This window comes from Chiloscyllium punctatum, chromosome 16 (assembly GCF_047496795.1).
Source record: "Chiloscyllium punctatum isolate Juve2018m chromosome 16, sChiPun1.3, whole genome shotgun sequence".
NCBI classification, from domain to species: Eukaryota; Metazoa; Chordata; class Chondrichthyes; order Orectolobiformes; family Hemiscylliidae; genus Chiloscyllium; species Chiloscyllium punctatum.
In genome coordinates, this window is record NC_092754.1 from 39,904,115 (window position 1) to 39,921,096 (window position 16,982).

The 16,982-nt window shown below is 39.5% G+C and overlaps 1 protein-coding gene across 23 annotated transcripts in view; it reads right to left on the bottom strand.

The window, feature by feature from the left end:
- Positions 1-16,982, bottom strand: part of LOC140487166 (eukaryotic translation initiation factor 4 gamma 3-like) — a 354,817-nt gene that overhangs the window by 145,883 nt on the left and 191,952 nt on the right. For 16 of the 23 annotated variants that reach the window (XM_072586763.1, XM_072586783.1, XM_072586762.1 and 13 more), the window contains 2 exons: positions 7,598-7,672; positions 6,651-6,833 (listed from right to left, as the gene is read on the bottom strand). In XM_072586763.1, the coding sequence (XP_072442864.1) occupies positions 6,651-6,833; positions 7,598-7,672 (258 nt within the window). The remainder of the gene's footprint in view (positions 1-6,650; positions 6,834-7,597; positions 7,673-16,982) is intronic. The other 7 variants (XM_072586784.1, XM_072586780.1, XM_072586776.1 and 4 more) reach the window with 2 other exon arrangements.

The following is a 16,982-nucleotide window of genomic DNA, read 5'->3' on the forward strand; positions in this document are numbered from 1 at the left end:
TATAGGAAGGATGTTGTGAAACTTGAAAGGGTTCAGAAAAAAAATTTACAAGGATGTTGCTAGGGTTGGAGGATTTGAGCTCTAGGGAGAGGCTGCAGCTTTGTCTCCTGGAGTATCAGAGGCTGAGGGATGACTTTAGATGGGTATATAAAATCATCATGAGGGGCATGGATAGGGTAAATAGATAAGGTCTTTTCCCAAGGGTGGAGGAGTCCAATACGAGGACATAGGTTTTTAAGATGAGGGGGAATGATTTAAAAGGGACGTAAGGGGCAACCTTTTCACACAGAGGGTGGCGCATATATGGAATGAACTGCCAGAGGAAGTGGTAGAGACTGGTGCAGTTACAATATTTGAAAGGCATCTGGAGGGGTATATGAATAGGAAGGGTTTGGAGGAGTCTGAGACCAAATGGGACTAGGTTAGTTTAGAATATCTGGTCATTATGGACAGGTTGGACCAAAAGGTCAGTTTCCATGCCATACATCTGAGACATCCTTGTTCAGATTCAACTAATATGTTCTCTAATATAAAAATGGAGCGTGCTAGAAAACCACAGCAGGTCTGGCAGCAACTGTCAAGAGAAAAACAGAGCTAACGTTTTAAGTCCAGTCTGTTCCGATGAAGGGACACATCAGACTTGTTATGTTTCTCCAACACACTTTACCTTTGTTTCAGATTTCAAGCATCTGAAGTTGCGTGTGTTCAGAAACAGGTCTCTACTCGTTTTTACCATAAGCCCACTTCCACTGGTCGATATACAGGTGGGGATTTGCAAAATTCATGCGCTGCAAGACGGTTTTATCAGAAGTAGAAAGTACAGCCTTAGCTATTTTCTCATGTTACAAGTTTGAGTGCATCAAAACTATTCTGTGAAATAAGGGCTATTGTGATCAACAGCCACAGGTCACCACTTTCAAAATTTAAAATGTGCCGGGTCCATTTCAAATTACATGGAAAAGGCCATGTATTTTGTCAAGTTAAACAAGACATCTCACGCTGCTACATGCACTGGCTATTCAAATTGTATCTTCCAATAATAGCTACCATTAATTCAAAAATGTAATTCTACCCACTACACAATTGAGAAATGCTGTGCATGAATTTCTGTGCTGGTGTGACGAATTGTACATCTTATCCATTGACTGATAATGTCAAACAGCATGTTTTCTTGGGTGCTCAAAATAGGTACAATACAAACCATATTCAACCACTTCAAGCTCACAAAACCCAAACAAAATATTAATGGTTAAATATGATTCACAGGTGGAAGCACTAACTGAATAATCTTACATGTGCTAATAGCACACTAAAAAACAATTTAGGACAATGAGTTGCACTCAATTAATGGCTGTTACTCTTGTTTTAACTGAAATAAATTCATACATAGACCTTAAAAATGTGTTACTGGAAAAGCGCAACAGGTCAGGCAGCATCAAAGGAGAAGGAGAATCGACGTTTCGGGCATAAGCCCTTCTTCAGGAATGAGGAGGGTGTGCCAAGCAGGCTAAGATAAAAGGTAGGGAGGAGGGAGGAAGTTAAGGTGAGGGTGATAGACTGGAGGGGGGTGGAGGCAGAGAGGTCGGGAAGAAGATTGCAGTTCAAGAAGGCGGTGCTGAGTCTGAGGGTTGGGACTGAGAAGGTGGGGGGGGGGGGGGGAAAATGAGGAAGCTGTAGAAATCTGTATTCATCCCTTATGGTTGGAGGGTTCCTAGTTGTTAGATGAGTTGCTCTTCCTCCAGGCGTCGTGTTGCCATGGTCTGGCGTCGAGGCGGCCAAGGACCTGCACGCCCTTGGCAGAGTGGGAGGGGGAGTTAAAGTGTTCAGCCACGGGGCGGTTGGGTTGGTTGGTGTGGGTGGCCGAGAGGTGTCCTCTGAAACGTTCCGCAAATAGACGGCCTGTCTCCCCAATATATAGGAGGCCATATCGGGTGCAGCAGATGCAGTAAATGATGTATGTGGAGGTGCGGGTGAATTTCTGATGGATATTGAAGGATCCCTTGGGGCCTTGGAGGGAAGTGAGGGAGGAGGTGTGGACGTAAGCTTTGCATTTTTTGCGGTTGCAGGGGAAGGTGCCGGGAGTGGAGGTTGGGTTGGTGGGGGTGTGAATCTGATAAGGGAGTCGTGGAGGGAGTGGTCTTTCCGGAACACTGAGCAGGGTGGGGAGGGAAACATATCCTTGGTGGTGGGGTCCGTTAGGAGGTGGCGGAAATGACATAGAATGAAAGACCACTCCCTCCGCGACTCTCTTGTCAGATCCACACCCCCCCCACCAACCCAACCTCCACTCCCGGCACCTTCTGCTGCAACCGCAAAAAATGCAAAACTTACGCCCACACCTCTCCCCTCACTTCCCTCCAAGGCCCCAAGCGATCCTTCAATATCCATCAGAAATTCACCTGCACCTCCACACACATCATTTAGTGCATCTGCTCCACCCGATATGGCCTCCTATACATTGGGGAGTCAGGCCGCCTACTTGCGGAACGTTTCAGAGAACATCTCTGGGACACCCGCACCAACCAACTCAACTGCCCCTTGGCTGAACACTTTAATTCCCCCTCCCACTCCGCCAAGGACATGCAGGTCCTTGGCCACCTCCATCGCCAGACCATGGCAACACAACGCCTGGAGGAAGAGTGACTCATCTTCCGCCTAGGAACCCTCCAACCACAAGGGATGAATGCAGATTTCTCCAGCTTCCTCATTTCCCCTCCCCCCTTTTCTCAGTCCCAACCCTCAGACTCAGCACTGCCTTCTTGACCTGCAATCTTCTTCCCGACCTCTCTGCCCCCACCCCCTCTCCAGGCTATCACCCTCACCTTAACCTCCTTCCACCTATCACATTCCCAATGACACTCCCCCAAGTCCCTCTTCCCTACCTTTTATCTTAGCCTGGTTGGCAAAACCTCCTCATTCCTGAAGAAGGGCTTATGCCCGAAACGTCGATTCTCCTTCTCCTTTGATGCTACCTGACCTTCTGCGCTTTTCCAGCAACACATTTTTAAGCTCTGATCCCCAGCATCTGCAGTCCGCACTTTCTCCTCATACATAGACCTGCCTAGTCTCAGGGCTTCTTTAAATTACTGGGAAGCTTAGGGAATGCAGACCTTTCCATTGTTTTCTCCTTGACCATGTTAGTTGTGAAGCCAACTCGAAATGGCAATCAGCACCTTCTCCTATAATATAAATTGCATTAATCATTTGAATTTGGCATTTTTACATTTGTCTTGATGAGTGCATGACAAAAAGCAACATCATCAAGTTTGTGATCACTGTTAGCATACTAGAACACAAATTTTGCTCCTTTCAATTGTGATTTGCAGCTAGTTGCCATTTCTCAAATTCCGCTAGATGGCTTACCTCAAAGCTTGGGATGGTTTCATGATGCAAGGAGGGAAATAGGCTCTTTCAGCAGCAGAACAAACCTCAAATTGCATACTAACAGATTATAAAATTCTGATACAATATGTTTTTATGAAGTACAGACTATTGTAAGAACAGCATTGACTCTGCTTTTATCAGAAACCACTTATAAAAATCAACACTTTTTTTTAAATGTATGTATCCAAGAACAAATCAACGTGCACCACATACTTTGTGTTACTTCCCAGGATTTCAGAGTCATTTTGGTGAATTATTTCCATACTTTTAATTTAATAAAATAAAACCTCAATGTTTGTTCATATTACTTTTGATCCACTCCAACTTGATGTATTGTTCGTAAATTATTTTCATTTGACAAAATGCAAATTAGATTTTTAGAAAACATTAATGAAGTTGCTGTCTTTCACAAAAGATACCAAATGAATGCAAAAAAAATAAAATTTGCAACATATTAACTAACTGGCAAAGTAGGCATAGTTCACCAAGGAACTTAAGCATCTTTCTCCAGAGAAACAAACAGCATTTTAAAAACTTATTCTTTCATTCACGGGACGTGAATGTCGCTGGCTGGAATCTTATTTATTGTCCATCACTAGATGCACTTGAGGTGGTGATGTTGGATCAGTTGGTGTTAGGAAGGGAATTCCAGGATTTTGACCCAGTGACAGCAAAAGAATGGTAACATGCCCCCAAGACAGAATGGTGTGTGGTTTGAAGGGAAACTTCAATGAAAAAGCTATGTTAACATTCTGTTCCCTGCCACGATCAGTAGCATTTCTATTTCTCCAGTGGCAGTGCTTCAGTGGGGTTTGGTTAGCTCATTTGGCTAGAGTATGCTGCATAATGCTCTATGTTCCCATTTATCTATTGCCCCTGCCCTTCCAGATGGTGGCCATCGAACATATGGAAACTGCTACCTAAGGAGCCTTGGTGAATTTCCGCAGTGTATCTTTGCAGATAGTACATATTTTTGACACTGCACATTGATGGTGGAAGAACTGAATGCTTGTCATTGTGGTGCCAATCAAGCAGACTGCTTTGTTCCGGATGGTGTCAAGCCCTCGGAATGTTATTAGAGCTGCACTCAGCCAGGCTAGTGGGGCCTATACTTGCCTTGTAGGTGGTGTACAGGCTTTGGGGAATCAGGAGGCGAGTTACGTGCTGAAAGATCCCAGCATCTGACCTGTTCTTGTAGCATCAGTATTGATATGACTAGTCCACTTCAAATCTGGTCAATGCAACCACCCAGGATGTTGACAGTGTAAAATTCAGTGATAATTACATCATTGAACGTCATGGGGTATCTTACAGATGGTCATGTGATAAGAATGCTATTTGCGATTTGTCAGCCCACACTGGATGTTGTCCAGGTCTTGCTGAATCTGGGCATGGACTTAGAGAAACGATTGAGGGGGCAACTACACTAGTATATTTCCATGAGTTGAGCTTCAGTACCTGAGGAGTCCTGAATGGTGCTGAACATTGTGCAATCATCAACAACCATCCTCACTTTTGACCTGATGATGAAGGGATGGTTGTTGATGAAGCAGTTGAAGATAGTTGGGCTCAGGTCAATACCCAGGCGAACTCCTGCAGAGATTTTCTGAAGCCGAGATGATTGATCTCCAACCACCACAACCATCTGCCATTCTGAAGGATTTAAATCATCTTAACTCCAGGACGTTTCTGCAGTCATTCCTCAAGGTTGGGTCCTTAACCTCATCATCTTGGTTATATAGCTTGAGGCAAGGGAAGGAGGCAGGCTTCCATAAATTTCAAGGTACATGCTAATTGCAGCATTATGCAGCATACTCTAGCCAAATGAGCTAACCAAACCCCACTGAAGCACTGCCACTGGAGAAATAGAAATGCTACTGATCGTGGCAGGGAACAGAATGTTAACATAGCTTTTTCAAAAAGGACAGCTCCAAGCAGTGTCGGTTGTATGTTAATTTAGAACAGCTTAGATTAAAACTTTAAGAAAATTTAAGAAGTTTAATTCACTACAGCTCGTACAAGCCTGGTACATTTTACACATCAAAACTCTTTTTTGCCAACTTTAAGGATTCCTTTTCCCAGTGTTGCAACATTGATAAGGAAGACCAGCGACTCGCTTCCACATCTTTAGTCACACACGAACCAGTTGATTCAAAAGTAGCGAAGTCAAAGTAACCTCTTAATACATTCCTTGTCACTATGACTGCTCCTCGGATGCTGCCTGAACTGCTGTGCTCTTCCAGCACCACTAATCCAGAATCTGGTTTCCAGCATCTGCAGTCATTGTTTTTACCGAGTTGATTTTAACCCTACTGCGAATCCTCTTGCAAGAATGCCTGCCTTGAAGAAGTTTTCCTCCTCTCTCTACAAGAATCTCAGGGAGTCCCTCTCCCACTGCAACTCCCACGTCTATGCTACTTTCTCCCCACCCCCACCCTCACCCTCCTCTAGCTTATCTCTCCACGCTTCAGGCTCTCTGCCTTTATTCCTGATGAAGGGCTTTTGCCTGAAACGTCGATTTTACTGCTCCTCGGATGCTGCCTGAACTGCTGTGCTCTTCCAGCACCACTAATCCAGAACCATGACTACAATGTCCATGTCAGAGAATATATGGAAGGGTAATTTAAGCCAACAATAAATACTTGAAGCATATGTTTACGCACTAAGCATTCCTAATACTGCCAAGAAATTGAAAAGACAGCCTTTGAAAAAACATCAGATTATTATATTTTCAAGCACATCATAAATATGCAAGAATTTAACGGGAAGACTGGATAATGGAGAGACAAGTAATCATTACCATGAGAATTTTTTAAGGAAAGTTTCTTGCACAATTATCTGCACAAAAGTAAAAAGAGACAAACTTTGAAAGAACGCTATCAAAGCATTCATTGAATACTTTCAGATATTCTCAAATACAATACTTGCGTGCTTTGAGTCAATTCAATGTAGGTTTGTTTGACAAATAGCATATGTACCTTTCTTTTGAAAGGGACATTATTCATCCAGTTATGAAAACAGCCTCATTTATAACAAACACTTCTCTAAATTCAAGGTTGCCCAAATCAAAATTGTGGCTAAGTGATTTTTTTTTTGTTTTAAGTGCAAAAACAGCTGAATTATCAGAAGCATTGCATAAAATGTATCAGCCCAGCTGTGTAGCAAGGAGAAGGACTTAGCATCTTATTGTGCAAACGATGCGGGGCTCTCTAAAGGTTACCATTATTTCTGGTTCAGATGAAGGATATCAGCCACTCTCCGCTTACCGGGTTAGCAATATAATATGGAGCCTGAGGGGCTGGGGGATATGGCACAGGTGGGTTCATCATTATTATGGGCCCCTGGCTAGGTGGATAGACTGCCGTTGCAGCCTGTGTTCCTGGACGCATGGAAGGATTGTTATTCGGTATGCTAGGTCTGGTTGGTTGCATCGGCGGTCTTTGAAAAAACTGGAAAAAAGAACAGAATAATCAATGTCAAAAACATCCCTTAATGTGTAAATAAGCTATCCAAAAATGTAACCTTATCCCTACCTTTCTAATAGAAAAATAAAACTCACATTCACATTTTGTATGCATTTATAAAATAAAAGCTCAACTTGTGGAAATACAATGATATAATTGCCCTTGCGTGGGTCATTCCCCACACCAAGGAGTTTCAAACAAGGACAGAAGAGAACACCAAGAGTCCATCCTGCAATTGCATAATTTTTGTAGCACTTGGTAGCATAAGTCCAAAGGAACTTCATCCTGTGGAAGCACAGATCTTCCCAGTTACATCAGCATAACAGTAACACAAGATTGTTACCATCTTCTGCACTTGAGTAGACTAAGACAAATCAATGTACATCTCCACATCGAAAATCACACATTAACGGTAAAGCAAATTTGTGATTAATTCTAAAAGGACTGACTTTTCATTTTTAATTTTATGCATTTCCAATGAATATGTGGGTTTTTAAAAGGCAATTTTCTTTTATTCTTGAGAAGTAATTAACAATTTGTAGATCTGTGAAGTGAAATACTTCAATTTTAAACATTTCCAAAATCTGCAAAGATTTCCACACAAATTGAATGGCTGATCAGTGCCTCCAAAATGTGAAAACAGCAGTTCTACTAATGTTGCCACATTACCAGTTTACCTATTTTCAGTATTTAGCAAAGATAAATTAAGATTAAGTTGAGAGATTAAGTTACTTATCAGTTGATATTACCTGGATAGGTCTGAATCCTCCCTTCAACAATGAAGCGTTCAGAGTAGCAGAAGAGAGAGAAAGCCAATGGAACACCTTATAGATCAGTAGGAAGGATCATCATGCAATTCAGTATAACAGCCAATGATTATCCACATGTAAGAGAATTGTTCAAGGTTCTCCCACCCTCAGACAAATGACCCAAACTAATGCACTTTAGTTATTATTATACAACTTATAGTATTGAGATAGCTCTCCCATTCAACAGCAGTGATAGAAATCATATTCACTTGCCTGGACATTGAGATAGGTGAATATGGAAATAACAAGGCCATTTCTAATAGGAAATGTGAAATAACAGCACTTCCTTTTTCTAAAAACAATGTTTGATTGATTTGCCATAACCGGATGGAAAATCCTTGGCCCTAAATATAGTTTCATTATATTAGAGAAGAATTTCTACCAACACTGAGAATTACGCTAGGCGACCAGCTTAAATGAACAAGATACATTTCCAATCAAGTATTAGAATATGAAGGTAAATGTTAATGTCACTGTTCAGCTGGAACAAATGATTACAAAGCACATGCTTCAAGGCAAGACATTCACTATGGCACAGCTTGAAAACAGGTTATCATTAGTTCAACCAAAACAACTTTGTCTCAATGAGAGAAACAGAAAATAAATGACTGATATAAGATTTCCTGTTGATAAGAAGTAGGATTATGTGTTTGATACGGTTTCATATTTGTACCTATTCACATCTCGGTAATACTGCCCAATTTCATTCCTGCCTCTACTTCTGAAAAGTGAAGTCATGCCTTCAATTGCTCAAGACTCAACTATTCAAACACACTTCTGACTGGTCTCTCACTTTCTACACTGTGTAACTTGATTTCATTCAAAACCAAGCTAGTCATGTCTTAACTAGAAGCAAGTCCTGTTTTTCCATCACCCTGGGCTCCCTGCTCAAGCAATATCATGATTTTAAAATTCTCATCATTGCTTTCAAATCACTCCACAGCTCTGCTTTTCCTCAATTCTGTAATTTCTTACAGACTGACAACCAGCTGAGAGATCTGTATTCCTCTAATTATGGCTTCTTGTGCATTCCCAAATATAATCATTGGTGGTTATGCCTTTCAGTTACCTCAGCCTCGAGCTCTGGAACTCCCACCCTATACTATGCACATCTTCCTCATTTTTCTTCTTGAAGACAGTATCAAAAACCTGGCAATGTAACCAACAAGCTTTTGGTAGTTTGAGTTAACATTTTCCTTTGTGCCTTGGTGTTATATTTGGTTCTAAACCAACCTTGTTCCACTACTAAACTGTTGTTTAGCTTAAAACAAAAACAACTTACTAATAAAAGAAAATCCTCAAATGTACATGCATGTGCAAAGCTTGATCACTAGAATTAGGATAAAACAAAATGCCAGATTTAATACAAATGCACTCTGGAGTTTCAACACCTATAATAAACCATCCTCTGGAAATTGGGGCTCAGGCCAAGATGGAATCAACAATGAATGCTTTAAATATCAAACAGGCTCAAGGGGCTGAATGCCCACTCCTGCTCCTAGCTCTTTTGAATAATGGCTGAAGAGTATATGGGTCCTTCTAATCTTCCAAGATGGTAAGGGCTCCATAGATAGTTCTGCCACTGCTGGTGAGTATTTCGATAAGCCGATGCAAGCACACAGCATTTATACAGCTCTGAAGCACAGCAATGAAATGTAAAACTTGTTGCTCACATATGGATAACAATGTGGAAAATATGCCTGGTGACAATAACATCACATCAATGGCAATAGCTTAAAATCAGTCAGGTTACATTGCAAACAGGAGATTTCTTGAATCCCAAACTCAACACGAAACTTCGGACTAAACTACAAAATTACTTGGCTTTTTCTTGAGTTTAAAATTAACATTTCAGCTCTTCAAATAATTTTGTAGTTTAGTCCAAGTTTCGTGTTGAGCTTGGGATTCAAGAAGTTTCCTGTTTGCAAATGTAACAGTTTTTGTAGTTCCAATGAATATTAGCAGCTTACCTACAGACAAGTGTTTTCAGCAGCTAATTAACAGCATGAGTTAAAGATAAGTCACATGAAATTAGCAGTTGACCAAGAGAACAAAGACAAACCCAGTTTTAAAGGTTATTAGTTGCCAACATCCTGAACTATGGAGTTCTAATACTGAATTTGTGGCAACAATTTGTAGTTAACAATCTCAACTAAAAGGGGACTAAAGAATTAGAGACTTAATCAAAGGGTTAATCACAAAGGAATACATGGGCATTCCCCCATTCACTGGGCAACAATAGAGGTCTGGGTGCAGCCCACTCGTTTTCCTTCACTAGAAATTGTATGCTGTGTGAAGAAAGAGACAGCGTAAAGCTCAAATGAAGAACAGATGGAAGAAAAATTAACAAAAATTAGTGATTAATTTTGGACCAATCTAGAACTTGCTGATATTTTTGGAATTAAAAATATGTTATAAAACCAATCTTGATGTTTTTATTATAGATCAACTTTCATTTTTATAGTTTTAATTTCGTGGTGAAATAGGGGATCCTTTCAAAAGGTAAGTTTTCTTCCTGCTCTTTCAAAGCAAGACATCATTACTCCTACATTATTTGCTCTTTGACATCATAGGTTTCTTGAAATTGATCAGGAAACATGCTCACCAGAATTATAAATATGTTTACTAACCACGCACTGGTAGTGTAACAATGCATATTACAATGAACAAAATAAATACTACTGAATATTCATGCATCATTGGATAGCTATAACTTCATGTTGGAGAAAGGGAAACCAGCAAATTGATTAGGAGGTTAAAGATTAGACTAATTAAACTTCAAATAATGTGTTGCTGTGACATTCATACAAGCGTGAAGCAAAGTCAACTAACCTAAATCATTATTATGTATTGTCACATAGAGGAAGATTATGTCTTCTCTTAAGTGCAAAGAAACATTTAAGACCACGCAAGAAAACAGTGATCATTATCACTGCAGAAGCTTCACAAGGCTCAGCACATCTGTACTTGTTTAATATTGAAGAAAAACACAAAGGCAGCATGCCAATATTTTTATGATAATATAGACTGCAGCATACATGCCAAATTCAAGTTTGTGTCATATCTGAAGACTATAAACTTAGCACATATTGCACCCTAATGTTGGTAAACAGATCATGGTGGAACAGTTTGTTTTATCTTCAACAAACAGATGCAATGCACAGCATGTTTTGACATAGTATCAAAATTCAAGCAGTCCGTTTTGATCAGGATACTAACAACTGAGTCAGTTAAGTCATTTACTTAAATAAGTTGGTAAACACAATGTCTCAGCATAGCAGAAGGATATTTTGGGAAAGGCAAAATAACTCCACTCCATTTTTATTCCTGTTACTAACAAACACATGCAGCCATATTTTCACCATGAGTATTTTCAGTCAAATTTCCAGAGGATGAAGGCCATAAACTGATCTTCCATGGTTTTGAAGGGTGCACAAGGTTTCCCGTAGCCTAGCAACAGACTTAAACCTTGCACAAAACTGGGTTTAAAAGTCAGCATTAAGTTAAGGGAGGCCAATTAGTGGGAACCGGTCATTTTTAGGTCACTTTATGAAATTCCCAAGTGCATTTGCATGACAGAATCAATATTGTAACAAGAGAACTATAGAGTGAGTTGCCTAAATGCTGTGACATGACAGCGGGTTTCACTTAACAACATAATCTATTGCCTTGAAGATATGTTGGATGAGCAGAGCAGCATATTACAACTGCATCTCTAAGCTTTAGGTAGCAGGTTTGTGCCAAGTCTCTCATTTCAACCCTATCTCAAGTCTAACCCATACACTCCCCACCAAAACCAGAAAGGAGGAAGCAAAAAAAAAAGCACTGGCAAAGCTTCATTTAAGGTCTGAGGGATTGTAGTACAAAAGAAAGAAAAAGAGGCATGCACAGGCCCCTATAAAGGGAGACAAGTTTAACATGGAAAACTGAGGGCATAATTTGTATTAAGAATAAATCACTGCTACATTTATTTTTTAACCAAATAGGAATGGAGACTGCAAAACATTACATATAGGTACAGCTCATCTACAGCAAAACAGCAGAAATGCAGAAGTAAGTTGCATTAAAAACTGAGAAAATTACAAATATAAAAAAAAATACAGAAAATCAATAGTAATCTTGTCATTATACCCTGGAGTCACACAAATACAATCTTCGATACCTCAGATGTGGTGCACAAATTTACGTCACTCTGATACCCAGATTTGATTTTTCAGCTGTAAGGAATATTTATTATAACAAATAAAACAACAAACATACAAAGCTCTATTCTTTACGTAACATTCTGTTTAAAAGAGGTGATACTGACCTTCCATATATATTTTCAACTGTTCTGTGCTATATATGGCTATTAAGTTCCTGTGGATCAGCTTTTGGGTTTTTTTTTGAAAAACTAAACGTACCCATTGAAAAACGTGAGTGCACTGAGGTAGCAATAGAACCAGTACTATGAAAACATTAACATCTGAAACTTAACCTGGAAGGAGGATCATATGACACCAATCATCCAACACATGGGGGCGATGTCATTACTCAATAACAGCAGTCATGAGATTCATCCTCAGTCATTCGATGAAAATGGAATCTTGAACTTTCTTGAGATTCTATCCATAAAAATGTAGATTTTCCATTGTGCTAAGTAGCCTATGCTGATTTTATAATTATCAAGAATGCTTGTGCAATGGAATAGTTAATATATAAAACCCCATCCTCTCTACATGAAAGGCAGAATTAAACAGTCAACACTTGTTAAAAGAATGGATAAAGGAATTAGAAACCAACTCATTAAAGAGGTTTTATAGCATTGTCCCAAGCTAGATTCCTAAATACTGCAAATGCAATGTACAAAAACAGCCCACACCTTTTTGTTGATCTAACGCGGGAAGTACTGAAAGTTTATAAGTAATAGTGTCAAATTAGTATAAACTTTTAACATAAGGAGAGAGTTAGGCACTTGGACATTCACAGTTGCTAAAAATTGAAAATCGGTGTTTCATTTACCCTTTTTGTGCCGCTTGCAACTGCTCCTCTTCATAGAGGAGGGAAGGAAAATTTGGGCCCAATGATCGTCAATACCACACTAGATCAGCAATTAATACAACAATCATTATAAGTTTCCACAAAATAAAACCTAAAACAATTCTTCAACAGTATCTTGCCAAAGGTATTGCTCTCAAATGGTCAAGAATCAAAGATGCGGGTTATTGCCCATCTATAGTTGCCCTGAGATAAGGGCTGTTCATTTTGAGAGACAGCTCTCTGAACGTCTGGAAAAATTTGATAAAACCAAATGGCTAACTCAAATGGCAGTTCAGTCGATCAAGCTGGATAATGACAGTAGGTTTCCTTCCCTTAACCAGTTTGGTTCTTATGATAATCTGACAGCTCCACAGACACTTTTATTGACACTAACTATTCACTGTTTTATTTTAGTTTAATGCTGAACTGAATTCATTCAGGTAAAATTTGAAGTACTTTTCTCTGGAATGTTAGCCTTCACCTAACCTAACCACTAATTTACTTCACTGAGAAACAAAACATCATATTGAGGAAACCATGAACAAATTTAAGCAAACTATATCACAAAACCCAATCAGGAATGAAGTAATTTTGAGTGGTATTCTCACAAGACATCATCCATTACCGATGAATTCTTTTTTTCTTCTTTTTTACCCCTTTGCCTCATCGAACTCATAGCAATATAAGAACTAGGAACAGAAGTAGGTTGCGAAGCCTATGCTGTCATTCAATGAGATCATTGCTGATGTGTGGCCTGACTCCATATGCCTGCCTTTACACATATCCCTGAATATCTTTGCTTAACAAAAATGTATCTACCTCAGGTTGAAAACTAACAACTGATCCAGCATCAATTGCCATTTGTGGAAGAGAGAGTTCGAAACCTCAACACACTTCACATGAAGAAATGCTTCCTAATATCTGCATTTCATCCTCCTACACTTCACTCAATCTATATTTGCTCTCACAATGTAGTCTCCGATACATTGGGAAGACAAATCGCAGACTGGGTGAACGCTTTACACAACACCTAAGTTCTATGCGCAAAAATAACCGCATTTCCATTTGCGTGCCATTGCAACAAATCATCTGCTTCCGTGGCCAACATCGCTATTTCAAGCTTGCTACAGTGCTCTAGCGCAAGCTGGAAGAACACCACTTATGTTTGGAAACCCTGCAACCTTGTAGACTCAATATCGAGTTCAATAATTTTAGGGTCTGAGCACTTTCTCCCATGTCCTTGTCATCACAAGTTGCAACCACAAACAACTAAACGATCCCAGTTAGCAGCCATTCATTCTCCCAGGTTGACCTTTACCCATTCCTTTGTCTGCCCAAGTGTTTTTCTCTGGACTACATCTCTACCTATTTGTGTACTCCTTCCCCGTTGTCAACCACCCTTCCCTATATATATATATTACACACACCAACCTTTTCCTAGTTGCAACCAGTTGCGAAGGAGGATCACTGGACCCAAAACATTAACTGCTTTCACTCCACAGATGCTGCCAGACTTGAGTTTTTACAAGCAATTTTTCAATTTTGATGATTTCCAGCATCCATAGTTCTTTGATATTTTTCCCTTCCTAGCATTTTTCATTAACAGTCTGGACATAGTTCTAGAGCTTCCAATCATTCAAAACACTTTATCTACCCTCTCTTTTCCTGTTAATATCTTGAAGACTATTGACGAGATCACTCCTTAAACTTCTAAATTCTCAGGCAAACAGGCCTGACTTGTACAATCGCTCCTCATATCTTAACCCCTAGTGTCCAGTTATTATTCTTGTAAACCTAACTTGTACTCCCTTCAAGACCAATATATCCTTCGTAAGGTATGGTGCCCAGAGCTGCTCACAGTACTCCAAGTGGGTTTAACAGACTTTTATATAGCTACAGCATAAGGATGCAGAGTTACGCTATAGGTATAAAGGCCAGCATTTTAAAGATTCATGCTCCTGACCCCACCCCAAGTCTGTTTGGAGATCCACTGTATTTAACTTCACACCATCTACAAGTTACGCTGTTGTATCTTTTTCCAGTCCAAAATGGATAACTTCACAATTGCTTACGTTGAACTCCATCCACCAGAGCTTTGCCTATTCACCTAATCTATCAATATCCCTTTGTCATTTTATGCAACCATCTACTCTGTCCACAATGCATTGTTTTGTATTCTGAAGCAATTATAGTAGCTTCCATCTATAATAAAAACAAAGTGTAGAAAAACTCGGCATGTTTGGCAGCATTTGAGAAAGAGCACACTAATGTTTGGAGTCAAATATGACTCTTCTTAAAGCTGGAATATTGGACTCAAAATGTTAACTCTTTCTCTCCCCACAGATGCTCCCAAACCTGTGTTGATCCAGCGCTTTCAGTTTTTGTTTGATTTCCAGCATAGTACTTCGTTGTTGAGTTTTTGTCAGTGTTCTAAATGAAGTAATAGCTTAAAAATGTCAAAAATGCTTTGTTTTGAACTGGCAACGTGTGGGAGAAGAAAAGTAACTTAAAATTGACAAGTGTTCCCCAAGAACTGACATCATGACCCACTGATTAATGTAAATGATTCTGCTTGAAAACAAATCCTCCAACATTTTCATTGTTAATAGTTTTCATAGCATGTCAGAGATTGAATTCAGAATTTACTTTAAAACACCCACACAATCCACACAGTCAAACAACAATCAAGAACAGGTCATAATAGATGGTTACATTTATACAGGTGAATATCTCATCAGCAATCTCAATAATTCCTGTTGCCACAGGTGAGTTGCTGCCCATGACATTTTCTGCTTATCACAAACATCTTCAAAATCAGTTGAAAAGTATAAAAAATACCAGGGTTCCAGATCACAGTTTCACCAGTAAGCCTATGCAATTTAGCAGAGAATTTGCAAAATTGACAACAGCAAACAAATGATCCAGTTGAAAAGAAGTAAAAGTACAGAAGATCACCATCACCCTTTATTGGCCTTAAAAAATAGTTCTAAAAACTGATCAAACACATATCAACAATTCTTTGACTGAAAGTAACAAGTACCTTCAGTCAAAAATGGTTCACAATTGCTTCGCAATACAAGCAAATTGGAAAATTATCTTACAATTTTTTCAAGAAGCATCTGATCAGTGCTCAATAAAAATTTAAACATCAATCAACATTTATTTTAATGAGTCAGGAATCATTGTTAAAAACATTAGTTGGTTCTGACCAAGATATGCTAACTTCTGCTGTGATTGTTCAGAAAATATCAACAACTCTAGAAAAAAAAGTGAAGTTCAAAGAACACACAGGACAAACACAATGTCTCATGTGGAGTCTCTCTGTCACTGGATGCGCAGTCATCTTTATGTTGTTAAAAATGAAGTCCCCATCTCTAAACACCCCTCTTGCAACATTCTCCAGCGTACATACTATGATATCAAATGAAATGATGTGGATTACTAAATACTATGGATTTTTGCAGTTAAATTTTCAATTCCACAAGAGTGTTTTAATTTATTTACCAGCCTGAGGAGTAAGCAAAAGCAGAAAGTAAAACAAGAATTGAAAATCTTCTGTACTTTAATAGTAAGAAGAAAAGCCAAAAAAGTCTGGTCTCCTTCCTATCGGAAAGATGTTGCGAAACTTGAAAAGGTTCAGGAAAGATTTACAAGGGTGTTGCCAGGGTTCAAGGATTTGAGCTATAGGGAGAGGCCGGACAAGCTGGGGCTTCTTTCCCTGGAGCGTCGGAGGCTGAGGGGTGACCTTATAAAGGTTTACAAAATTATGAGGGGCATGGATAGGGTAAATAGGCAAAGTCTTTTCCCTGGGGTCGGGGAGTCCAGAACTAGCCGGCATAGATTTAGGGTGAGGGGGGAAATGTTATAAAAGGGGCAACTTTTTCATACAGAGGGTGGTAAGTGTATGGAATGAGATGCCAGAGGAAGTGGTGGAGGCTGGTAGAGTTGCAACATTTAAGAGACATTTAGATGGATATATGAATAGGAAGGGTTTGGAGGGATATGGGCCGGGTGCTCGCAGGTGGGACTAGATTGGGTTTGGATATCTGGTTGGCATGGACGAGTTGGACCGAAGGGTCTGTTTCCACGCTGTACATCTCCATGACTCTATGACTCTAAGTACTATTATTACAACTGGAAACAGAATAAAGCAGAATATAAACTCTGCTGGTCTGAAATAAAGGCATTGAGAAAGTGTTTTTGGGTAATAAAAAATTGGGCTGTTAAAAATTCCTTGCAACCACTTTCGTAAAATGCTTCACTTTCTTTTAAACCATGGTGTATGGGAGAAAGATTCACATTTTTG